We start from the raw sequence: 27,974 nt of genomic DNA on the forward strand, positions 1-27,974 counted from the left end.
AATAAATACAAATCTGTATACGACTTTTAAAGTATACAACAAAAAAAAGAAGAATAGGTAGTGGTTACATAAAGACACATTAATGTGACATTTTTAAAATAAAATAATAATGTTCAAATAAAGATTCCCAGATTGTTAAACTTTGTGTTTTTCAGGTTCATTTTGAGAAAGTAATTACATTTCTTTTTAATTCATTTATAGTAAAATGTGAAAAACAGAATATACAGCTTGAAACCTTTTTAAATCTGTTAAATATATATATATATATATATATATATAGTTTAATGTAATAAATCTTCTTAAAGAACTCAATCAGATTTAATTTGGGCTAAAAACACAGCGCTGACATTTCTAAACGCACACAAGTAATAAATGGCTAAACAATGTTAGACGATCTGTAATGTATTATTATTATATAAATCTTTGAAAGTCTAAAGCAGAGTTATTAAAGCCTCACGTCAACATTTAAATGCACTATCCTTCAAATCAAATAGATTGACTCAAGACTTGGAAAAAAACACTCAGTGAAAAGATGAGATTTCCACAGCTAAGAGGTGCATTTTCTATTTGTTATTAATTTAAAAAAACTTTATAGAACCCCCTCTGTTCATTAGGCAGAGTGTACATCACCATATTGTTTAGCGTTAACTGTCATCGAGGTGAGAGAGAGGAAGAGACAGCTCGTGCCCTGACGTCATTGGCGGAGAAAGTGGGTGAGGCCAGCGGCAGCCAATGAGGCGGCTGCATGAGAGGGGCCTGTCTGCCCTGCTAACCAACCTCTCCTTTAGCTGCAGGCTTTAGTTTGTCTCTCTGAACAGCAGAGGGCCCACAGAAGGAAAGTGGACATATTTACTGTACATGTACAAGGATTAGAGAGGAAACGCATACATTACACAATGCAAAACACTGCCATCAAACCAGAAAGTACAACAAAAACATTTTTACACCTCATTTTACTGGATCTTCCTCATGCCGAAATGTACACATTTCCAAAAGATTAGTTTAAAGAAACATGTTAAAAAACATTTACATCTAATCTTTAAAATGACCAAACGTGTCTTATAGAAATGATAAAGTCAAACAGTGACGTGAATACAACAGAAAACCAATAAATATAGAGAAATGTCTACATGTGCAGAGTCTGCTTCACAAATATTATGAATAGTTTAAAATAAATTAAAAAAGTAACATAACCACGTTCTTCATTCGTTCTGATTTATTTACCTTTTATTTATTAGCAACAACTTTGGTCCCGTCTTCTGATCTAGTTTAGATTCTAATTCCCAGTGTTTTTAAAGTTTAGATCAAAAGTATTTAGTGGTTTATACAAATAGAAATGTTTAGTTATGGATATGTTGTTTCTTTCTCAATGAGAGTTGCTTCTTTATTGTACATGTGGCACTTATTATTTAAAAAAAAATTTGAGGCAAATCATTGTTTGTGCCGTCTTCATTTATTTTTGCCAAACTCTTTGGACTAAACACCTGATAGAAGCTTTAATGATATTGATAATATTTATTATATCAAATGTTGAAGAGCAGCAGGCCTCAATAATTATTAGCATTAAAACAAAGCCAACAAACATTAAAAACCATCGGATTTGAAAGGAAGTTTTATTGTGAGTAACTCTCAAATTAAAGCTTGTTTTTTTAAACCCAAAACATTAATTTCATGAGCTAAAGTTGACATTTTATGACATGTTTTAATTAATTCCCCTGTCACTCATCATTCATAATAGGGAGGCTATAGATCTGTTGATGTAGATCAGACATCAGCAACTTTTGGCCCGAGTCGTCTGACTTTGTTCAGCAAAATGACTCCAGAAATATACAAAACAACTTCAGAAACATGCAAAATGACAGAAAAATACACAAAACGAGTCCAAACCAGGGTTATTATATTTAACTAAAACGAACAAACAAACGAAAACTAGTAGAAAATAAACATTTACATTAACAAAACGAGCGTTTAAAACAAAACTATAACTAACTGGAACTGTATTACGTGTATACAAAACTAACTTCAACAAATTTAAATTATAGCAAAGGTCTTTGTAAATGTATTTTATTGACACGCTTATCAGGTTGATCTATTTTTATTGGCTCTGCTGGTTTATAATTGTGCCAACGATAAAATAAGTGCCTTGTAGTAAAGCAGGTGATTTTTACTCTAACCTCAGTGCAGTATGTCACACATTTTATAACATTAAGGCTGCTACTTTATGTACGGTTGTATTTGATTTGTGTGTAGCCACTCATCACTTTGGAATACATCTTTAAAAACTTTATATTTTCTTTTCTACATGTGCTGACGATTTTAAAATTTGCACTCGACTACTATCTTTATTTACAAAAACGAACACTAAAACTAAGCATTTTCAAAAAATAATATAAACTACCAAATCTGCTCTAAAAATGGATGAAAAAAAAATGAACTGAATTGAAAAATACACAGACAAAACAAAATAAGAATTCAAACTAATGGAAAAATTGAAAACCATTATAACCAAACGTGCAAAATGACCAACAACAACAAAAAAAATACTTGACAAACACACAAAAAGACAACATAAATACTGAAAAATACACAATATGACTCTAATGGACTTCAAATACTACAAAGCTGGATAAATATATCCTGATATCTCTGTTAGCTTCACTTAACCAAACATTCTCCATCACAGAGCAGCTGTACTATGAAGCAGGTTATTAACATGTTCACTTAAACCCGGTGATTTCAGCCTGACTGCATGCACGCTCACATGAAAGATGCTGACTTTGCAACATCTGACCAATCACAATCACAGGGAAACAACTTACCATGGAGGAACACACAATTATTCTTTAAAATATGAAGAATTAAAATCCATAATCCAGGCAATCAACACTGTTTCTGCAGCAAAAGTAAGAAGGAGGCAGATTATCCAATTTTGACCAGTTTAGTTCAGCCTTAGTTACCATGGTGATTTACCTTGATAAGAAGTAAACCAGGGCCGTAATACAGCACACATTAAAATAAATCCAGGAAGTTAGTGAGATAAGAGGAAATCCAGCTTTGGAGTAGAGGCCCCACATGTCACAATCCACACAGGGTGACCCATGACATACAAAATGACAAAAAATGACTTGGCAAAACAAAAACAGAAATGACAAAAAAAAAAAAAAAAAAAAAAAGTTAACACGCCAAATGACAGGAAAATAAACAAAATAACTCCAGAAACACAAAACGACAACATCAACAAACCCTTTGTTGTTTCCTGTGTTAATGCTCAGGTTGGTCATTATTTTAAACGCTGACATTAATGTTGATAAGCAGATCTGATTTAATCACATTATGTTTGTGGCCCTGCTGTGTTTAAAGTTGTCCATCTCTTTTCTTTGTGTTGTTGTCCATCTCTGCTGTGGAAAGCTGACGTGGTTTTGAGAAACACTAACAAATGCTGGAACAGTGGGTTTGTTTTGCTATGCCTGAAATGCACAACTTCTCCAATTGACTAATCCAGATGTGTGTTCTTGTTTTCTGGATGAATCCATTTATTTACAGACTAAAAACAAAAAGCACTCCAGATTAAAATGGTTTATACACGTCTGCCTATCGCAGCCCAATCCCCAGCTTCACAGTCTGCACCATGTGACCACGTTACCCAATCAGATATGGCACACACACCCGCCCCGGACAGTCCCCTCCCCCACTGGTGGGGACTCCTTCTCCTTGTGCAGGCTGAAGGCGCTGCAGCACAAGCTGTGGCTGCATGTGACTAAGCAGGGAAAGCCTCCATTTTCTACCAATCCCAGGGAGGGGTGGGGTGTTCCACACACACATTACTCACGATTGTCTCCAATAAGGCACTGGTCGGTCTGTCATTTAACGTTCTACAGACATGCAAACACCTCCCGAGTAATTAGCTTTATTAATAATAATGGATGACTTATTCCTACAACATGTATTTCCACTAGAGGTGCCGTAATGGTTGAACACGTCTCAGAACTGCAGCTGTTCATCTTCACTATAAGTCATCGTTCTCATATGATCGCACGACTCAATTCCAGCATGCACAACAACCCGTTTCAACTGGGCCCCCAAAAGCCAACACACAAAATGACTCCAAAAAACACACAAAATGAGAAAAATACACAAAATGACTCCAAAAAACACACAAAATGAGAGAAAAATACACAAAATGAGTACAAAAAACACACAAAAATAGCAGAAAAATACACAAAACCATATAAAAAAATGCACAAATGACAACAAAATCATAAAATAATACCAAAAACAGAAAACAAGAAAAATACACAAAAAAGTCGATAATGTTGAGATTGGTTCAATTCCAGACGAGGATCCCATTTTTGTGTGATAAAAGTTGCTCATGTCTGTTTTATTATCCATGCTTATTGTTATGTTTTCATCAATGAAAACAAGAACTCCACTCGATCATTTAGAAATTGCTTCAACAAATAACAAATTACATTTACATTACAAATGTAAATATTCTGTCCAAGGCTTAAATCAAACTAAGAGTTTCTAGTGTTTGTCCTCTGCTGAATGAGTCTAGGCACTGTTTTTCATTGGACTTTTTTTTTCAAAAAAGAAGATATTTCAATGTTAAACATGTAATGACCGAATATTATACAGCAGTACTGTAACCTTTAATATACTGAATAAAGCTGCTTTAATAAGATGCACTGCAAAACACCTTCTGCAGCTTCATCCTCTGCTCAACAACAACATCAATGTAGCGAACATATGAAACAGTTATTTATAAGCAGCCATCATAGTGGCAAAAAACTCTGCCATAGAAAATGTAACGTACCATTACTGTTAAATACATAGACTCCTCATCTGCTTCCTGATGCATCTTATATACTGTATTTGTACTTTCACTCAGGACTGCTTTAATGTGCTCGATGTGATGCAGGACAAACATCATTCAGTCAAAAACCTGTTAAACAGCAGTGCTGATGGCTAGTTCTGTGCGTCGGTGTTTCCCCCAAAGAAAATGAACAACATAATTACACAAAAATCAATCCAAAGACACACAAAATGACAGAAAACCAGTTAAAACTGCACAAAAAAATAAAAAAAAAACACGTTAAATGACTTCAAAAACCCACAAAATTATAGAAAAACGTATTAAAAAAATTACCAAAAAAAATATGCTAAACAAAAAAAAACTCTCAAAATGGCTCCAAAATTACACTTTGTTCTTTCCACCATCAGAGCCAACTGAATTTAACAGCTCTTCTGTTAATCTGGAGTCCAACAGAAGTGTAATAAATAAACTCTTTTCCAGGGTATAACTGTGAATATTAATCCTTATTATTATTATTACCGGTATTTAGAAAAAAAAAAAGAATGAAACCGACCGATGAGTAGGGGTGTGTATTGCCTGGCATCGAGAGATACGATTCATATCCCGATACATAGGTCACAATACGATATGTCCCGATATTAAAGTATAAGACGATTATTGCGATTCTTTCTTTCTTTTTTTTTTATATATATATATATGACTTAAGAGACAACTAATCTGTAAATGTGTACACCTTCATGAGAACATTATGTCTGAAATATATTTTATTGGCATATTTTACACTCAAAACATTGGCTTTACATGCCATGTGCCAACAACTTCAAATAAATAAAATAACATACAATCTGCCTGTGGCTTTTAAACCAACATGACTTTAGTGCAACTTAACTGAGGTATATGCTGAGAACAACAAATAAATGCATAAAGTTAGTACTTTCTTTTTAGATTTTATTGAAAAAACACAAGCTGGGCAACATGCACAGGTTTCAGCACTTCTTTGTGCAGTTACAATGACTGCTGCAGTGGAAAAGACTTTCCTGGTTAAATAAAGGTAAATTTTTTTTTTAAAAAATCGACATGGATGCATTTTGAATCAATCAGAGAATTGCGTGACGTAATATCGTGATATATCGCCGAATCGATTTTTTTTTCAACACCCCTACCGACGAGGACGACCAATGGGAAAGGTTTTTAGAACAGGCAGGAAGAGGACAAAAAGACTTTGGAAAACCATTTTAAACATCTTACGTCTTGAACACCATCAGATTCAAAGAAAGAAAATAATGCTGATATCCGGTAATAAAAGAGCCAAATGATGCTCGGTTTGTCAGTAATTTATAATTAAATGTTGTAATTGTCACTTTCACACAGCAGCTGGTTTCCAACGTATCCAAAGCGCACAGAAGTTAGATTTCTGAATAAATACTTTTCAACATATGTTTAGCTTTTCTGCTCGGATGCGAGTGAATGTCACTCGGTGCGCCACAACACATACATGGTTATTCTACGAAAAGCTTACCAGCAACATGTGAAAAGCAACAATATAATGTTACATTAAATATTAAGACGACATAATGTACAATTTTTCAGGGAAGCAATATTTAGGGTTTGTTGTTACATTTAGCACAAAAAAAAAAAACTGAGATTACTGATATAAATAACTGTAAGTAGTTCGCATTTGTATTTGCTCACCTTTGCATTTTAACAATTTGCACAAATGTTTTTTTATATGGTAAAAACACCAAAAATATTGCGACTTCTGCAAAGAAGTGAAATAAATCAAATAATGCATTATGACCGGCAAGCAATGGATTTGGGTTATTAAGAAAGTGTTAATGTTTCATTGTTACTTGACATAATGCAGGCATTTAAAAAACAGTGGTTGGTTTTGGGTTTTTTTTTTAGCATAAATGTAGCCATTTTGCTTTCACGTGTGTGTCATGAACAGATACAAACACACAACGTTGAATTTGATCCTTATAAACCAGTGTTCTACTGGTTAAAAAGGACTGGTCCTAATAAAGCCACTCATTGCATATAGAAATACTGCATTTGTTTGTTTTTGTTTGCCAACCAGAAGCTTTACAGAAAATAGTTAATCACACCAAAACATGTTGAAAATATGCACAGCACACAAGTTTGAGACAAAACAAATGCTATAGAATTGATTAAGGAAGATTGGACTCCTCACACACACATGATTCATAGAACTCTGGACTATTGACGAGCACAAGTCACATTCTAACATGTGCACATGTTGTTTTAATGTTGTTTGTGTCATTTTATTTATTGTTTAAATAACAGTAATATTGATGATTGTTTTAAATATTGTTAATCAATTGATTTAAGTGTAAACTAACACTGCACTGTTATTGCTGTCAGTGCTGCTGCTTTTGACACTCACATGAGGTAATGAGTTTCAATTCAGGGTAATAAATAATATTTTCTGAAAGACCTAAAAAACTTGAATTATTGTGAAGTTCTACTTAAAATCCTTATTTTGGATTATTTTTGCATGGATGCTAATGTTTATGTTTTTGGATATGATACAAGTTTTTAAGAATTGCTCCCAATTTCCGGTTAATTCTAAAATAATTTCCATGAAAACGGCCTATTTTTGAATTATTTCTTGCCGTTTGCAACCCTACTAAAGTCTGATGTTGACATTGCTATCTGTGTATGTCGTATATTAGCATGATGATGACGTGTGTTGGAGGGAAGGGAGAGTGCAGGCCAACAAGGAAAAGGGGGGTGGGGGAATTCCGAGGGGCCCCCCATCCCTGTATCCAGTAAAGCCAGCCCCTGGACTGCACTACTCCGGCCTCCCCCCTTTTCTTCGTCATTATTTAATTCCTTCTACTGCACTGATCCCTGATCCTCATCTGTGGCATATGTTATCTGATAATCATCTTTAAAGTTTACACAAACGATCAGATATGGAGAGACGGAGAAATGAGCAGAAAACCACTGCGGAAGAGCAAGAAGTGAGAGAGAGGACAGATGGCTGCAGCAAGAGGAGAAACAATCAGAGAAAAGAGGTAAAGAATGGAGAGGTGGGGGTGGGGGTGTGGTTAGAGGCGGTCCTTCTTAAAGAGACAGCCCTTTTACCCCTTCACCTACATAAAGCTCCTATGTACAACATCGAGGGAGAGTTGGAAAACTGTTATCAGAGCAGGGCCATAAACATGTGATTGTATTTGTTCTGAGGGTCACATGAACAACATTAATGTCAGCATTTAAATAATGACCAATCAGAGCATTAACACAGGAAACAAAGGCTTTGTGTGTATTTTTTGTTGATCTTTATGTTGGTTTTTGTGTGTGTGTGTGTTTATTTTGTTTGTCTTTTTGTGTGTTTCTCCATAATTTGTTTAGTTTTTTCTGTATTTATGTTTTAAGACACATTTTGTGTATTTTTTTCCCATTGTTTATTATATGTATCTAATATCTTTGTAGTCGGTTTGTGTATTTGTGTTATCCTTGTCTTTTTTTGGTATTTTTGAATGCTTTTTAGAGTAACGTTTGCGTATCTTTAGTTATCTTTTTGCACATTGTTTTGTTATTTTTGTGGATTATGGGTATTTTTGCTGTTCTTCCATTTGAATGATTACTTTGGGGGCCCTCGGTCTAAATTTGTGTGGCCCCCGAATTAGAAGCACAAATTTAACCTGAGCACAAAGTGACGGAAAATGACGACAAAAATAAACATAAAACCCATAACCTAAATAAATAAATACATAAATCTACAACAACAACAAAAAAAAAAAAAACACAGAATGTCTCCACAAAACAACAAAATTACAGAAAATGGGGCCAAATTTTCATTAGGGGCACATCTGGGAAAAAATATGTCCAGGCCCGATACTTTTTAACATATTGTTTTCAGGAAAATTATTTATCAAGTGTGTATCGCTTAATAAAGCAGAACAATCTTTTCTACTTCTTTGTAATGCAGGTTCGATTGACAATTTTGAGCAATTTTCCTTTGCACTCCGTTATTAACCGTATCCATGGAAACCCAAGAACGACTTTTAGATGTCAATTTTTTTAAAGGCATTGAAGGACATTAGGTATTAAAACAGGAAACATTGAGTCATACTTCATGGTGTGTTGACTGTGACCAACTTTCATTTTGTCCATTCCACTCCGTTACCTTTTTGTGGTAAAAGATTATCATTCAACCATTTATCATCCAACTAAAATTAGGAAGGATTCAGCGCTGCTGCAACTGATCATACAGCACAGCTAATATGGAAAATTAAGTGAGCGACTACACCCTTTAAATTCCATGATTTTCAACAATTTCAATGTGCCCCTAACAAAAATTTTGCCCGAATACACAAAAGGACACCAAAAATACATAACAAACAAGACCACAACTAAAATACAGAAACACTCATTAAAAAAAAAAAAAAAAACACAAAACCAAACAAAAACCCACACAATTTGAGAACAATGAATGCTGATCATGTGACCCTCAAATCAGATAGAATCACATTTTTGTGACACCCTCATTGTGATAAAAGTTGCCCGTCTGTTGTAGAACAACAACTGTTTTGACAACACAAAAAGACTCTTCACTACAGTAATTATTAAACTTAGGTCGATCAATGAACAATTCTAATTCAAGTGGCTAAACATGGGCAGGAGATTCCTTTAATAAGCAACAACAGACAGAAGCAAAAAAATAAAGTAACAATAAAGTCGTTTTTTGTGCATCAGGGCCTTTCTTTAAAATCAATAAGTCTTTTCACACTCTCGGAAATCTCGCCCTCGTTCAGTTCTCGTGCATGAGTTCAATGGTCCAGAGGAATAATCTCACCTTGGCTGACAACAAATCTGACAGATATTTAGATTATTTTTACCATTAGAGCATTGATTTTTTTGTGGAAACGTGGTATCACCTCCAAGGCAAAAATGCCGAGTTAGCTGCTAAAGCTAATGCTGCACACGAGTGGAAAATTCAGGTTTTTCCTGCTTTTTAAACAGTGGCAAATCAGCGGATCAGCGCGGTTTCACTTAACGGCCTAAGTTCATCTTGTGTACTTCCTTCAAATTTTTAAATTTAAATGAAACAATAGCTTAATAAAAAATAATCATAGACCTGGTTAGTGGTTGGTGTCACTCGTAAATTTACCTTTTCAAAGTGAGAACTCATACTGTCCTTTTCACACAAGGAAATCTCACTTGTCCCATCAATAATAATTATACATTTTATTTATAAGAGCTTTTCAAATTTTCAAAGACACTTTACAGTTGTTAAAACAATTACAGAAATAAAAAAGAACAATAATGAAGGTAAAAACAGAAGAAAAAAACATAATCACAAGTTAAAGGCTTGGGAGAAGGAGTGTGGAAGCAGAGGAGGTCTGTCGCTTTGATACTGCTTCTCTCATTGGTTTTATTAAAGTGCTCGGATATGTGCATCATTCTAAAGTATTCCACCCGGTGGAGACCCAGGTAGTGGTTGTTTACGTGCACCAGGTGTAATCTGTGTGGAAGCGAGGGGACTGCATTCCTTCGATACTGCTGAGCTGCTTCCATCGGTTTTTAAAAAGGCCGAAAGTGGCTTTAGTGGAAAACCCTGGTTCCCCCTCCAGTCTGAATATGAGTAATAATAATATAAACACTAAAGATCTCTGGAATAAAATTACAAATGCTGTTAGGTTGGAAACATCAACAGAATGAACAAGCTTGTTTACGTTTACATCCCTCTCGACCTATGACCCCCCCGCCCCCCCCAGGTCGTACATGCTCAGTTCCAGAGTGTGAAAAGGCTTTTAGGACTGCAAACATGTTGAATACAGAAAGGCTTTCTTTTTGAATAAATGAGCCTTTCCAAATAGGCAACCAGCATAAAACACAAGAAAAAGCTAAACCCAGACAGGACAAAATGAAAACAGAAATACACAACGTGACAGAAAAAAGACACTAAATGAATCTTAAAACTGCTGGAGAAAAAAAAAAAAAAACACAAACAAAGATGCTTAAAATGATGCCAAATGCACAAAACGACAACAGAAATATACAAAATGATTCCAAAAACACACAGAACACAATGAAAATACACAAAATGACTCCAAGAAATGTTGACAATGTGACCCCCAGATCAGATGCAGTCACGTTTGTGGCCCCCACTGTGAGAAAAGTTGCTCATCTCTGAAATAAACTAACCAGTTTAAAATAAGATATACTGAATCCTTTAACTTTTATTGTAACCGTTAGAATTTGGGATTGTGGCTCAGGGTTTATATAAGCCATGCTTACAGACATGGAATTAACTCATTGAGTGTTTAAATAAAGCTAACATTACAGCCTACAGTGGGTGTGTAGATGGTTAGTAAAGGTTGTCATTTATTTTGACGTCAAGGCAGGAATGATAAGATAGAAAAATTGACTCAAAGGGCAAGACCATGGCAGGATAATTAGCATTTTTACTTTACTGCACTTTTAACTGCAAACATGAAGTTAGTGTGTAAGTGGTGTCAGGAGACGGAAGAAGGTTTGACAAAAATAGAAAAAACTTGCACTAAAACCACACGAGAAAAAAAAGCACACTGCACACAACCGAGAAAGAGCAAAGACAAACCATAACTAAAATAAACCCATAGGACAGGGAGTCGGAGCATGCAGAGCGTGGAAACAGGGGGCGGGAGGTGAAGAGCCCCTTAACCAATCCGAGTCACTGCCTACAACTGCTGCTGGCAAGTGATTGGTCACACCCCCTGACTTGCCCCACCTCCAACTCCCCCTTTTCCTCCTGCGACAGGAGAGTGACGTCACATGGAAGCAGCAGCGCTTTCCTGACTCCGCCTCTCTGCAGCCGAGCCCAGACCGCTCCTTTGGTTCTAGGACGTATCCTAGGACTGTTATATTACACTTCATGAGAAGGTCCAAGTCTAATAAAAAGTGTGAGGATGTATTACTAAGAACCACGGTCAGAAGAAACTAAATAACAAGTTTGAATGTGTGAGTCAGTCTGTGTCAAACCCTTTGATGTCATGGCTCTCGCCTCAGTGATCTTTTTAGATCCATAGGGGACCACATGTGGACCGCAGGCCACAAAACAATACACAAGAAAATAGAGAAATCACACAAAACGGCAATAAATAAAAAAAATACACTTAATAACTCAAACACACTAACAAAAATACATAAAATGACAAAAAAAACAACATACAAAATGAGAAAAAAAATACATGAAATGACTCACAAACAGAAAAATACATTAAATTTCAACACATACAAATTAACAAAAATACACAACTAACTTCTGTGATTTAATCAGTGTGTGCTGTCCTACAAAGCTTGCTAACATCTTACGGAGCTAAATCACCATGGTTACTTAGGCTGAACGATAGGGATGTGAATATTTGGGTGTCTCACGATTCGATTCAAAATCGATTCTCGTTTTAACCGATTCTCGTTTCTAACAATTCTTGATTCAAACGATTCTTGAATCAAAAATGTATGCAATGTAAAGTGTGTTAAGGCAAATTATGGCATCAAAACAATACAGTTTGTATTAAATAATTTTAAATAAACTGATTCCAATGATGTAATCACACAAAGACAAACTTAAGACAAAAGGGAACATTTATTCGTTGGGGTCGCTGTTCTTTCCTATTGGGATTGTGTCAGATTCATTTTACAGTATATGGTCAAATAGACTGTAAAGGTCTGGGTGAGTTTGTGTTTTGGCCTAACACTGTTGATGTAGTAGTAGGAAGTCACCTTCTTGAAAGCCCATGGCCTACTGGTCTCTACTAACTAAGTTCTTGTATTTTCGGCTTGAAAAAACATATGTTTGTGAGTATGTTTAAGTGTACTGCTTGATAACACTCCTAAGACTGTTATATAAATCACCGCCGATTGCGGTAAACGTTAGCAAGAGCATATACACAAGTTTTCGCATAGACGTTAGCATGAAGCTAATGGACTCTTTGTACAGTGCTATTTTCTATTACGAGAACACTAATATGTGTTTGTATGTTCAGTTTACAGTGTCTACTGAGCAAAGACTCTAAGCGGATCTACTGAATCAGAGTTTTTCTTTAAAAAAAAAAAAAGTAATTAAAAACAAATTTATGTTTTAAGTTTAGAAATCGATTCGGAATTGTAGAGATTAGAATCGCGACTTTTATGTGAATCGATTTTTCCCCCACCTCTACTGTACAACTAGCCTCGTCTGCACCAGGGTTTGTTCTGGCTAGGATCTTAGCGAGCGCGAAAGCCCCGCCTCCTGACCAATCAGTTCTCTTAGAAGTGAGCTATCCAATAAAAGGTGATGTGTGAACACGTCACTGTGTGGATCTGACAGCTGACAAGAGAGAAATTATTTAGACATTGATGCAATCCTTTCATTTACCGATGACATCCTTTGGGAAAGATATAGATTTATATCTGATGGATAATCTATAGTCAGCTGATGAAGCCTGTGTGTCCGTATGCACAGACGGGTGAAGTCATTAATTAATTAATACGCTAGTGACACTGACAACATCAGCAGGAACACACTACAGTGAAACAATGTGCTCTCATCCCAGTGTGTGTGTGATAAATAAGTCTACTTGAATAGAAAAATGTGTGTGCTATAATAAAGAGAAACTGATCAGAGCTCTGTACGTTTATTATCCCATCCAATGGATTAATATAAATAATCTCATGCTTTTACGCATTCACAGAGTCCGGAATTTACTGCCAAGGGAATGCTGGTGCGCTACACTAACACTGTTGCTCTTCGCTGTCATCATGGATTTAAATTCAATATATTTGTTTAAGATTATAAGCTGTTCCTCCAATGTAAGATGGTCACCCTGCCAAGTTCTCCATTGATTGGTCAGACGCTGCAATCTCCACCCCTTTTATGGGAGCACGCACGTACCGAAGCTGAAATCACTTGGTTCAAATTAGCGCGTTGTTATCGACCTTCGTAGGGCAGCTTCTCTCTGACAAGGAATGTTAGGTTAGGCGATGCCTGCTAACGGAGATTAATCCAGGATATAATTATCTCGCTTCATACCATACCCCTAACATGACTCAAACACACAAATAAAAATACAGAAAAAGGCAACAAAAACATACAAAATGACAAAAGACACAAAATGACTCAAATACAGAAAATAAAAGATACAAAATGACAGAATACACAAAATGAGAGAAAAACACACAAACCATCAACACAAATGGACAATATTCAAGTGTTCAAGAAAAACATAAAATAGCCCTCCAAAAACAAACAAAACGACAACAGAAATACATAAAATGACAACAAAAAACACAAAACAGATTTTAAAAAAAGAACTACACGAATGCACAAAATGACTCAAAACAACAACAGACATAGTGAGAAAAACACGCAAATTTAGTCTAAACATACAAAACCTTTGTTGTTTCCTGTGCTAGTGCTCTGATTGGTCATTTATTCTAATGATGACATTAATGTTGATCATGTGACCCTCAGATCTGATACAATCACAGTTTGTGTGGCCCTGCTTTGTTTAAAATTGCGCATTTCTTCTATAGGGTTTATAGGTTTCCACCATCTTACAACAAAGTGGGGTTCTGGAAGACGCCCCATTACATAAGTACAAACAATGGTTTATGTGATTTAGATATGAAGTCAAATCAGAATAAGATCTTAATACTCACACAACAGTGATGACATAAGAGTGTCCCAAGCAAAAGAGAATCACAATCATGCACAAGCAAATTATTAATAAAGTTGTGACGACTGAAGAACAAACCCAAAGGTTTTACTCTCACTATACAAAAGTCAGTCATGTTTCTTTGACATTTTCCACTAAAAACTTAATGTTCGTTTTAACCATTACAGGTTTGTTTTTAAAGGTTAGTTGAGCGTAAAGCAACAGTCAGCGGGTAGACGTGGGGCGGGGCCTGGATCATATTGTCTAGACTCTAGCTCCACCCGTTTTTCAAAAAGAGGCTCGTTTCCTGGAGATGCAGACATCCCGCACTGACGTGGAGCCCATCCTATTTAAGAAACAAACTAAGACAGCAACGTTTACACAAGTCTTATCACTTTAACCAAAAGTCTTACATTTTAACTCCTACAAACACGATAAACTACATTTGTTTCACTTCTGGTAAACTTAGCGATGCCCAGTTAAAACTGTACATTGAACTGCTTTTAGTTCATGTTGAGATGTTAGTCATTTAAAGATCGATTTTAGTGTGACAACCAATGGATGAGCCAATATGTAAATAAGCTTTCTATCGACCAACCCATAACTTTTACACTTCTCTTAATTGTCTGTGATAATTAACGCGAGGAACCGTTTTAAAGTAACGTACATCACAGAGTAATTCCAAAGCTAATCCACAGAAGTGGAATAAGATGAAAAATTACATAACAAAAAGCAGCATGAAAAAAAACTCAACGTCCGTTTGTAAAATAAGCAGTTTGGCGATCAAACTGTTCAAAGGGTGAGGGAATAAGATCCTACCTTTGTTTCTTGGGAACGGAGTGCTCCACTTCAATACGTTTCCCTTGAATTTCCACTTTGCCTGCAAAAACAAATGGAGTTTCAAATCAGAACATGACGGAAGAGTGGTTGTATCCTGTTTGAATGTAGACACAGATATGGAGCCTCACATCCAGAACGAACTCAAACGTGATAGAGCACGAGTAGGGAGGTGGAAACATTTAGGAAAATATTTACCTGGAATTTAAGAACTGGAATTTTGAGAATAATCAACTTTTTATAAGAAATATTTATTGGAACTAACTGGAAATGGGGAGCAATTTCAAATAATTGATGGTAATAGTTTAAAATATGCTCAAATATACTTTCGTAACTATATTTAATATGCAATCCCCGTTAATTTCCATTGAAAGCTAACAACTTTGAAAATTCCCAGAATAGTTAGAACTGTTTATTTTTTTTTAAATTGTATTATTTCACACGGATGCTAATATTTATGTTTGGATGTGATACCGTTAATTAAATTACTCCCAATTTCTGATTAATTCCAATAAATTATTCCAATGAAGGGAAATTTCCTTTTTGAAACCCTATAGAAAAGGTAAACCCAGAAAAGTATGCAAGGCCTTCACGATGACTCCAGGAATTTAAGGCAAATAAAAAGAATCAGAGATACTTGAAGCTAAACTGTGACTTGTAGTAAAGATGTGTAACATGGGTCTCATGACTGAGTGAGGAGGGGGCTGCTAAGTGGCATGGCGACCTTGCCTTTGCATGCTCCATGTGTAAAAATCACCATGAATGTCTCAACATAGACGCCACATGTGAAAAGCAGATTTATCGCCGCACAAACAGGGACTCGTGTTGGGTGTAAAACAGCGGGTTTGTGGACTTTTACACGTGCAGGTATGTTGGATCTTTGTCATAGAAAGAATGCCAGCGGTAAGGGGGAGGGGTGATCACGGAGCACGGCTTCATTTTGTAGCACTCAGCGCGTATGTTGGGGTGCATTGAAACGCAGACGTTGAAACACTGTTTCAAGTTGAGCGGACAAACATAAAGTGATCTAATTGTTCCAAAGTGATTTGGGAACGGTATAGAGCAGATGTATTGCCACCGTGTGTGTGTGCGCGCTCTGGTTTTTACGGTGGAACAATGCGTTACACGCCTCTTCCTCTTACAAAAGTTGAATGGCTCCCTTGGGTGTGGATTTTCTCGAAAATATCCGATTATTTTCGATGATATCAATTACAGCTCCGGTGAAGGCACACTGCGTAAAAACGCATGGCGTGTTCGGGAGCCGCTTCATCATCCTCAGCCCTGCGCCTTCATCACCATGCAACGAATGAATGAATAAAGCCACGCTACGATCAACTCACCAGAGATCATTTCGATGGCTTTCATCGCCCACTGGTCGTCGGGACAGTCCACGAAGGCATAGCCGCTCTTTAGGAGAAACTGTCCAGAGTATGGGATTTTGTGCTCGTCAAATGTTTTTCCCAAATCTTCGGCTGTAACGGTGTCTCCCAGGTTCCCAATGTACAGCTTGTGCATGGCGAAATCTTTCTTTATCCAAGCTCGAAGCCAAAAACTAAATAAAATGAATTTTGAAGCAAGAAAAAGTTCATAAGCCAAACGCGGCGAAAGCGCAACAAGATCTGAGCAAAAACCAGTGGACGGTGGAAGTCAGAGTCGGTGGTTAAAAAAAAAAAAAAAAAAAAGACTAAATGTGAGTGGTTTATCGATCCGAAGCCTCTGGTAACCAAACTAACGGAAAAAAACAAAGAAAAACGAAAGCGTAAAGACGGAGCGGATGGTGAGGCTGCAGCGGTCCGAATGAAGACGGGGGGTGGAGGGAGGAGGGGGGGGTCCTTTGGCTTGTAGTGAGTCCGAGGAATAAACGGCTGAGTGAGGAGTGACACCGGGGATGAGATCAGCTGTTCGGGTGGATTTGGTGATTTGATGGAGGGTCAATGGTGGAAGAGTGAAGTGTGGAAAACGGACGCAGGAGAAGTGTCGGTGTCTCCCCGCCTCTGTGTGTGCGCAGCGGGCTGAGGAAGGGAGGGCGGTGTGGGGGTGGTACTGGAGCCGCTCCTTCCTTCACCTTCCTTTCCATTCGCTTAGAGGAAACCACGTGATCAGCTCGGGGTGGGTTCTTAAAAGGAGGAAGAGGAGGATGCCGCCCCGCCCCCTTCTGTTACTTATAGCCTACTTACTGCCTTTGCATGTTTTTCAGCTCTCTACAATGGTTCCCAAACAGCGGTACGGGAGCACATGGCAGGGGGTTCTCGAAAATACTTAAATAATTTGAAAAAATAATAGGGAAATGTTCCTTTTTAGGCATTTTTTTTTTGACAAATTCACCACAAACAAGTCAGTGAGTGTATGTTTTGGTCATTGAAATTTTCCTTTCAGAAACAGGCATTTTTGTTTCTTTTAGTCCTAATATTTCTGTTTTAGGTTTTAGAAACAAAAATTGGTTGAAAACCAACCAATTTTGTTTGTTTATCCCGTTTTGACCCTGATAAATAAATATGCCTTGATTTTAAATCTTCTGTTTTTCCATTACCTTTTCTGAACAGAAAAGTCAATGACCAAAACATACAATCCACTATATTTTCTTGTAATTTATTGTCACAGGATAATTTTTTGCCATTTGATCCCACTTCTGAATATAGGAGACATCAATTAGCTACATTCTACAAAATAGATTATGTTGACTTGCTACTGAAGTAGTCACAAAAGTGCATTGTATTTAAAAAAAATTAAAAATTGCACTTATTGTTTTGAAGTTGTAGATTAAGGCTTAAGGAACCAATGTTTGAGACACAGTTGGGGGTTTAGGAGGGCACACTGTTCCAGAAAAGAAAAAGCACATTCAATTATGGAGGGGGCACACATGATTTGACAAAATGGTGTTATGACCCAGCTTGAAAAGGTCACAAGATAAAGAGAGAAAAAAAAAACAAGACCATGGCAAACATTCAGTAAATATTTACTGTTTAATTAAGCAAAATCAAACATTCAAGTTAAATAAATGAAATTAAAACAAATACCAAAGTAAAAAAAAAAAAAAAAAATAGGCCAAATAAAACCAAATTCCATCAAATTAGATATTTACATCATGGAGTGTGTATATCAGTAGTGTAAAATGTGCATGAGTGAAGATAACGTGAGTGTTGTAAGGTGTAAACAAAGTTAAAAATCTAATTTTATCCAAGCCAAACCAAGGTGTGATGTGTACCTGTGTGGAGACCAGAGGAGAGAATGGTTGAAGGAGTCCATTAGGTTAAGTAACACTGGGCCCAGGTGTGTGATATTACCTAATCAGCAGGATGGAACACTGAGCAATCAGCACATGATGCTATGGGCATCACAGAGGAAAATGGGGTCCATGGGACAAAAAGGATTAGGAACCACTGCTCTACAGCATTATTATGTTTCTATCCATAGTATTCTAACACAGGGGTTTCCAACCTTGGAGTAGTGACCCCATGTGGGCTCACCTGAAATTTAAATGGGGTCATCTGAAATGTCTAGTAATTGATAATAAAAAAATAATTACTGGTAAAAAAATGTAATTGTTCTTCCTTTTCAAATTAAAACGCTACACACAATCTTAAACAAATGTATTCTATACTTTCACTTTCTGAAATATAAATCTACTTCAAATAAAATGCAGTATAAAAATATTTGAGCTGGCACAACTCACTAAATCTGGCTACTCTCTATTTTTAACACAGAAAAACAAACATGATCAAAAAGTAATTATAGGGGAAAAAAAAGTGTATTTGGGGTCACAATCCAAAAAAAGTTGGGAACCACTGATCTAACAGAACGGTTACATTCACTCTATAGACATGGGCAAGTGGCGGCCCGGGGGCCACGTGAGGCCCTCTGTTTATTTTTGCGTGGCCACCTAAAGTAACCACTCAAAATGAGTCAGAAAACACTCAGAATGACACAAAAACAAACACAATTAAAGCTGCAAGCAGCGTTTAACAGGCCCTCGCAACCACACGCATGTTGGGACGTGGCGTACGTTGAGGTGTGTTGCATGTCGGGGTGTGGCAGAAATTTTAAAGTGTTGAAACGTAGCTGACCATTTTCAAAGATTATATCGCAAACTTTCCGACAATGTTCTGTGCGAATATAATGCCTATGATTTCCTTTTACCAATAGGTGGAGCTATGACTATGAATGACGGTTAAGTTAAACCATGGCTCATTTTTTTGGCAAACTCTTAATAACTACCATAAGCTTCACACTCGCTTGCGTGCCACGTGATCTCCTTATGCTGTGAAAAATTCCAGGTGAGAACCCTGTTGTGGTAGTGTGGTAGAAAGAAACAGCAGCACTTTCCCAGAATAGAGAAATCCTCAGTGTACTGAAGTAATAGATCCATTTTAATGTGGACAAACATGAGGCACGTGACTGACGTGCGCGCGCATACTCGGTGCAGAAACCATGTTGTTTACATATGTGATGCTTGAAAAATGGCAATGAATGAACCGCTGTTAAGGCTCGTAAATAGTTTGTCGTATGTAGAAAGCTTTTCACCTGAGGACACGGTCACTTATTTAAGGAAACTCACTTTAAGTACAGGTGAACGATTGTGGGACCCATGCAGCATTCCCAAAAACGAAAGGTCATCAGATGTGCGCTCCTGGCCCGATCTTCAATGACCAGATATTTATACATATTTGATAGAAAAACCCAGTGTATATACCACAGAAAACCTAAAAGCATTAAGTCTCTAGATGCTTATAAATACTTGTTATGAACGGGCAGGTAGGCGGGCTGCTGTACTCATGTTACCTAAAGTTTCCGTGTATTTCCGCACCTTCTGATTAGTTTCAACAGATGACTTTCCATCTCGACAATAAAGTCTCCTCCTCACTGTCCCATGTCTGCAGATCTGTCCATTTACAGCTTTTTATGATCACTTTTTACCTGATCCAAAAACGCTCCGTCCGCTCCGCGTGCACCATCGCCTCAGCAGCGATTACGTTGACACGATCGCTTCAGAACAAACGTAACGTGGTTATTTGGCTACTTTATGCTGTTTATTTCTATCATAAACTGGCTGATTTTTACTTTATCCGGAATGTTTCAGTGCTCTCTCTCCGTGCGTGCGTGCTTGTGCGTGCCAGATACGTCAGCTGTCAGCCTGTTAGATAGCACGCAACCATAAGTCTCGTCTATTCATCTGAAAAGGGTGCCCACCAGCCGGTATGTTGTCAAATTTAAGTCCTGGATTGTTGGTACTTCTGTTTGTGCAATCAACAACACAACACAATGTCGTCGTGTTGTTTTTATGCGAAAACAAAAGTGTTTCAATCGCGTGCCGATGCTAGTACAATGCAGTTCTCCGGTTGTTTTGCACCGAGCATGCGCGCGCATGCACCTAATTTAGTATGCATACGTCACATGAAATGGGTCTATAGTTCTTCAGTACACTGTGGAATTCTGACATCATCACTACACATGGTGTGTGTTGGGTGTCGGTCTTCGCTTCTTCACCTCAGGAATGTTTTATCAATTCATTTGTACCCCCTTCATATCATATCTTAGGCTTTTTCATTTGTGGAACAGCGGGTTTTCCTAAATCCCTAACTGTATCACATTGGTTCAAAACATTGGTTCCCTCAGACTTAATCCACAAACTTGAAACCATGAGTGGAATTTATATATATATATATATATATTTTTTTTTTTTTTTTTTAAATACCATGCAACTTTTGTGATTACTTCAATAGTAAGTAAATACAGTATCCTTTTTAAAATGTTGCTAATTATTGTCTCTTATTGTCAGAAGTGTGATAAAATGGCCTCTATTGCATAAAATAATCCTTTTCTCAATAAATTACAAGGAAATATAGTATTTTATTGAGCAATAGTACTGCTAGTTTGTGATGAATTTGTCCAAAAACTGCCTAAAAAAGGAACAAGGAACATTTCCTGATTATTAAATCTTTCCGAGTACCCCTGTTTGGGAACCACTGATCTATCTATCGTCATTGACCCTAATCTGTTCAATGTACCGTAGAGCAAGGTTGTCAAACTCATTTTAGATCAGGTGCCAAATATGAAGTAGTTTGATCTTACGTGAACCGCAGATTTTAGGCGTGAAAACGAGCAATAATATCATTAATAATAAGAATAATCTCCCCAAGTTGGCACATAATACTGCTAATAAAAGATAAATAAAGTATGTAAGGCGCCGACAATATTCAAGCAATAGGTGACAGATACGTATTTGTCTTTGAAGAATTTTCTCTTTTATGTTTCATTGATTTTGAGACCTTTATTTAATTTGGGGGAAATTATGTGAAATCATTTCAGGAAAATTGAGTTCTTTTGAACAATTTGAGATTTAAAATGACTGCTGTCATGTGATAAAAGCGTGGGAAAATTTTCATTCTCCAACTATTTGTGTTTTTAGAAAGGCTGAGATATCTACAACTGAAATATTTGGTTATTTAGACAATAATTTATGTTTTTTCTGTCTTTATAACCAAATTGGATGGTCTAAAGGGCCAGATTTTGCCCCCGGGCCTTGAGTTTGACACATTTCATGATCTTTGGGACTTGTCCAAGGTAACAAAATGCATTTAAATATGTGTACTACATTATATTTGTAGGCTACTCCTATTGTACAGGAAAGAAAAAACTTTTTTTGACATCACGGCCCCCCCGTTTGGGTGTTTCAAATGATTTAAAAAGTTTCAAAATAAATTAAGTGAAAATAAAAATATTTTTTCAATTGTAACGTAATAAGGTTAAACTGATGTGTGTCTGTTTATTGTCCGATGGCATATTAGTGTATTATCTCACACATTTACGCATTGACAGTCGTCAATTTTCCTGCCTACAGATAAGAAAATACAATTAAATAATAGGTATGTATCCATAAATATTAATTCCACTCACACTTGTTTGAGTTATTCACACATCTGATTTAACGCATTGGTATTTTTGCGGAAAGAAGGTTTTTCAGGCAAAGCACGGGCTTGTAATCAATATTGAAATGATTGGATGTCTTACTCTCACTTTGACAACAAACTGTTTTCTGTTTCTAAATAAACATTTTAATAAAATTAAAAGAAAAACCAGTGATGCAGTTGTAATCCAAATGGAAGAGTTTGAGTAAACGTTCAGTTTTCCGGCACTAATTAAAATCTGAAACTCTCAGCCTCACTTTCTGTGTCTGTGTCAGCTTTGAGTTTTGGGGGAGGAGCAGAGAGGTCGGGGTCAGGGGTCGTCAGGGGCCGGATTGGGCGGGAAGGCCAAAGGATAAGACAAACAGCTGTGGTTAGCATTCTTTCTCCGCGTTCAACTGGTTCCAGGAAACCGTGTGGCTGCAGATTGATTATGGAAAGATAAGAAAAATACACACGGACTGAGGTCAGAGTCATAGAGAAAACAACAATCAAAGGGATTTTTTGCTTAATAAGATTCTACTTCTATCACAGCAGGGCCACAAACATGTGATTGTATCTGATCCGAGGGTCACGTGATCAACATTCATTTCAGCATTCCGAAACAACACAGGAAGCAACAAAGGATTTGTATGTTTTTGAGTTATTTTGTGTCATTTTTGTACATTTTTCTATCATTTTGTACATTTTTTTTGATCGTTTTGTACATATTTGTTGTTTTGTTCATTCAGGGCCTGTACTACGAAGCTGGATTGCTTCTCATCGCGATAACTTCTAGGATTTACTCCGTGTGTGCAGGACGTAGGGGTGTGAAAAAAAATCAATTTCACAATATATTGCGATTTTTTTTTAGGTGCCAATTTTAAATCGATTTTTTTTTTTATTTAAAAAAAATTAAAATAAATAATGCTAATTTTTTTACTTTTGTGTTTTTCTTAAATCAGTATTTTTGTTCATTTTTGCAGTATTTCAGTGGTTACAATGCTTTCAATGTGTTGCAATGGTTACACTTGATGCACTTGATTTTCTGATGGCAGTGTGTAATGCCTGCAATATTTATGCATTTTATTTTATTTATCTTATTTTTGTAAATTATCAGTAACTCAAGGTGATTCATCCTTAATGGTCTCACTTACAGTTGTTACAATGCAGTCATTATGTTGTCATGGTTACTTTATTTTACAATGACAGTGTGTAACACTGCATTTTCCTTTTCTTTCAGTGAAAATGTGCAAAAACACTAATAATAAATAATAAATAGGATGTTTTGAAGCAAATAGTTTTGACTCAATTTGTCCTCTGAAAGATCACTATCTTCTGATGAACACATACAGCAACTTGATTTTTCATCTCTACGTTTAATTTTGATATTAACTTGGTAAAATATTGCGATCTGTCGCGATATCGTATCGCGACCCAAGTATCGTGATACGTATCGTATTGCGACATCCTTGCTAATACTCACCCCTAGTGGTACACTGGATAACTTATTATTATCGGGGTAAATTTTCTGTTCCTTCATGTTACGCAACGTTGGCTACCCTGGAGCCGGGATCTCCGTTTTGTTTGATTGGTGTCACTCTGCGAACTCCGCCCCTTTTATGTAAACACACACACAGCAGGTTGAAATCACCTACGCAAAAAAAGGTTTTCATAGATCGCTTTTGTACCAAAGCATTTTCCGCTGAGTCACATTTACCTGTTACACATTCACAGCATGTTTGATGATCAGATGGAGACAGAGACAAACATGAAGCCTAATGTGCGCCATCTGAACGTCATATTTTGCAATTATTATTATTATCATTATTATTATTTGTGGTAGTAGTAGTGGTATAGCATTTTCCGTCTCTTCTTTAATCCGCGTATCACTTCTTAACACACCCACAGTCAAGCATTCAGCCAACTGTGTGTGTCTACATTAATGTTACATTAATTCTAGAATTGAATGTAAATGTGGGCGTGGCCAGGGAGAGGACATATGTGCGCTCACATCCAACACTGATTCAGATGTTCAAAGGACAGATGCGTGGATCCCGTCCTACACACAGATTTAAACATCGTAAGCCTGTCTCTGGATTGAGACGCACGCTTATTTCACACCATTTTATACGTAAGTCTTTTTACATTAGGCCCCTGGTTAAAGTTGACATGTTGATAACCTGCTTCATTGTACAGCTGCTCTATAATTGAGAATGTTTGGTTGAGCAAAGCTAACGAAAAGATATTTAGATAGATATATTTATCCAGTTTCATAGCAGAGGCTATTTGTGTTTTTGGAGTCATTTTGTGTATTTTTTGTTGTAGTATTCTTGTACAATTCTCTCTTTTAGTATATTTCATAATATTGTTTTGTGTGTCACAAGTCATTTTGTACATTTTTATGGCAATGTAAATGTTTCTTTTATTTTTTTTTTAATTTTTGTTGTTCTTCTGTATTTTTTCCAGTACTTTTGTATGTTTTTAGAGTCATTTTATGTATTTTTGCTCTTGATTTTGAGTGACAGAGATCAGAGCACATTAGTCCAGTTTGGCTCCCAGTCAGCCTCAGAGTAGACTTTAAAGTTCTGCTGCTGGTGTATAAATGTGTGACTGGGTTTGATCCAGAATCCATCAGTGACATGTTAGTCAGGTATGAACCCAGCAGGTCTCTCAGATCTATGGACTCAGGTCAGATAGTGGAGCCCAGAGTTCACAGTAAACATTGTGACGCTGCTTTTAGTTGTTATGCTGCAAAGAAGTGGAACAAATGCCAGCAGAGTTGAAGTCAGCATCACATGTGAACATTTTTAAATCCTTTTCTCTACTGCCATTGACTGAGAGGCAGATTTATAATCATTTTATTTGTTGATTTCATGTTTTTACTGTTGATTTTAATCTTGTTATTGATCTTTAAACTGTATTCTGTTGCACTTTTTAATCATGTAAAGCACACTGAATTGCCTTGTGTATGAAATAAATTGCCGTACAAATAAATTTGAAAGAGTCATTTTTGTGTTTTTCTGTTTTGTTTATTTTTGGAGTAGTTTTGTGTACTTACTGTTCATGGAGTAATTTTCTGTGTTTTTTCTTGTCTTATGTGTATCATTTATAGTCATTGTATATATTTTTAAAGTTTTGTATTTGTTTTTTATCCTTATTGTGCATTATTGCTGTTTTGTGCATTTTTTCTGTTGTTTTGTATGATTTTGGAGTATTTTTGTGCATCAATTAAGTCATTTGTGTATTTTTGTCACTGTTTTTTTTTTTAAAAATACATTTTACTAGTTTGGTATATTTTTGTTGTTGTTTTGCACATTAAAAGTTTATTTTTATTTTACCTTATCGGCACATGCTGTTGAAGGTCAACACATGTAGTGCAATCTTTTCATGACAGCAATGCATGTTTTGATATTGCAATTAAATAAATGAATTTATTATTATTATCGTTATTAATAACTAGATTCATAGTTGACAAAGTGAAAGTATAAAATACAGTTGTTTAAGATTGTATGTTGTCTAAACTTGAAAAATTATATATGTATAATTCTTATTTATTTAAAAAATGTATTCGAGTATATCTTTTTTTAATCAAATGCTAAACATTTCAGGTGACCATATAAACTCCAGGCGACCCCACATGGGGTCCCAACCCCAAGGTTGAAAAACACCCTGATTTAAACAAAGACAAAGAACAAACGTGACTGAATCACCACAGTTAGTTTTTTTAATAAGGGACTTATTTTCCTCAGGTAGTCACTAAAAGGCCCAGAAATAGTGGAATAAAGTTCGGTCCAATATCGCCCCCACCCGGTGAGCATGAGCACTACAGGGCCTGCGTAGCGGGCCGTCTCGGGCCTCTGCTGTTGCACATTCCCTTTATTTCTCTCTCCCAGTCAATAAAAGTAAACAATTATGAACCCATAATAACGAAATAATTATTCTAAGAGCAATAGAAGTGATTTAAAAACCAACCGTTTGTCCGTTTCATTGCGCGGCCCGTTCTCCGGTTCCGACGACGTGGTTGGGAAACGTGAGAATGAAGTTCCGGTGATTGATCAGAGACGTGATAGGTTCGCGTCTCCATCCGCACACTTTGTAATCCAAGTGTCGCTTGTTTTAGTCCGTGGTGTTTAAATCACTTCCCGTAGGCCTAACGCGCTGCTCAGAAAATACACGGCTCGTTCTTTCAAAAACCGTGCACAGTTTTATCTAAATAACCAGTGAAAATAGTGACAGAAGTATGAAAGCAGTAAAAGGTGGACATGACGTCAGATCAGTCCGCAGAGGGGGGAGAGTCTGGGCCTATAGTGCGTCCGACAGGGACGCGTTTATGCTCAGGTAGTTTGTACGGCCGAAAAACGGGGGTAAAAATCTCTATTATTAATAATAATTAACATTATTATAGTTTAATTCTGACCTTTGTCTTGTTAGAACACGTGTGTCTTTCTTGTAAATGTGACCTTCGTCTCAATGGGACTTACCTTTATGAATAAACGGTATAAATTACTAAATAAATAAAATATATAAGCCGTGAGTTATTTCTACAATTTCGTCTCTTTGTGATGAACTGCATTTTTGGACTGAAAAAAAAAAAAAAAAAAAAAAAACCAGACAAGTATTATTCATGTAAAATCCCTAAAAACAAGGAAGGAGCAACAAACCATTGATCACTAGAATAGAAGCTGGTCTTTTCCCCTTCCTTCTGTGGCATAAACCTAAAAGTTAAAATATGTACGACACAAACCAAGCAACACTAGAATTTAGCCAAGAAATCAAACTTAGAAAAAGTACCTTGGTCCAAAATGCTGGGGTTAAATACAGACTTTTAATTTGGTAGCAAACGACAGGAGCAACTCACAACTATTGAAACAGAGGCTTCGTCCATATTGATCTTGTCATAGATTAAATCACTTCATTAAAGTGTTCACTTTTAGATTGTGCAATAAGGGAGCAGTTTGAATCCAAATTATAACAAAAAAAAAAAAAAATCAAAATTCTTAACTAATAATAAAAAAGTATGATCTATAAATGCAAAGTGCATTATCAGCGACATTTTTCAACAAATATAAAAACGCATTTTAAAAAAGTGTAGATGATTTCTTTTTATGATTATCAGTAATAATGATACAGGGCTGTGGAACATTTGGACTTAGTTGATACATACTGTATATTCTTCACATTTAAACCAATAACAGGATTTCTGAGGTGAAATACTTATTTGAAGTGGGACTAATAAATTGTGAAAGAACACAACTGTGTTGACTTATTCAGCTTGTGTGGCTTCATTTGTCAACGTGTGATGATCAGTTACTGATAAAGCAATAAAAACAGAGGCTTCTTTTTAAGTTTAAAAAAAAGCCCACATTTAGTAACAACAGCGGCCTCTGGTGGCCAATTATGATCAGAGAAGAGTTTACTGTGGACTAAGTGAAGCCTCTACATCTATATTCTTACTAAATGTTGTATTGATTTTATTCATTTAATCTGTTTACTTTTTTTTTTCCCTCGTCTCTGTCTTTGAGATGATTATATGTAACGTGCGTCACAAATTAAAGTTAATTTAAAAAAAATATTCAACTGTCAAGTTGTCCTGAACAAAAACGATTAAAAAACATTCATCAAAAGGACTTGAAATCCACAAAATATTACTCCCAACACAAAATGACAGAAAAAATACACAGAAGGAAAAGATAAAAAGCTCCCAAACCCAAAACAAAGATACAAAAAGGACTCCAGTTACACACAAAATAACAAAAACACACAAAGACAACAGAACCACTCCAAAAACCTAAT

General features: G+C 36.3%; 1 protein-coding gene across 1 annotated transcript in view; it reads right to left on the reverse strand.

Moving 5' to 3' along the window:
- Positions 1 to 16,812, reverse strand: part of igf2bp1 (insulin-like growth factor 2 mRNA binding protein 1) — a 33,962-nt gene extending 17,150 nt beyond the window's left edge. Inside the window, exons 1-2 of the mRNA XM_028455190.1 lie at positions 16,638 to 16,812; positions 15,280 to 15,340 (exon numbers count right to left, since the gene is read on the reverse strand). Coding sequence (XP_028310991.1) covers positions 15,280 to 15,340; positions 16,638 to 16,812 — 236 coding nt within the window. The remainder of the gene's footprint in view (positions 1 to 15,279; positions 15,341 to 16,637) is intronic.
- Between the last annotated feature and the right edge of the window lie 11,162 nt (positions 16,813 to 27,974).

Source organism: Gouania willdenowi, chromosome 8, assembly GCF_900634775.1.
Source record: "Gouania willdenowi chromosome 8, fGouWil2.1, whole genome shotgun sequence".
Classification (NCBI taxonomy): domain Eukaryota; kingdom Metazoa; phylum Chordata; class Actinopteri; order Blenniiformes; family Gobiesocidae; genus Gouania; species Gouania willdenowi.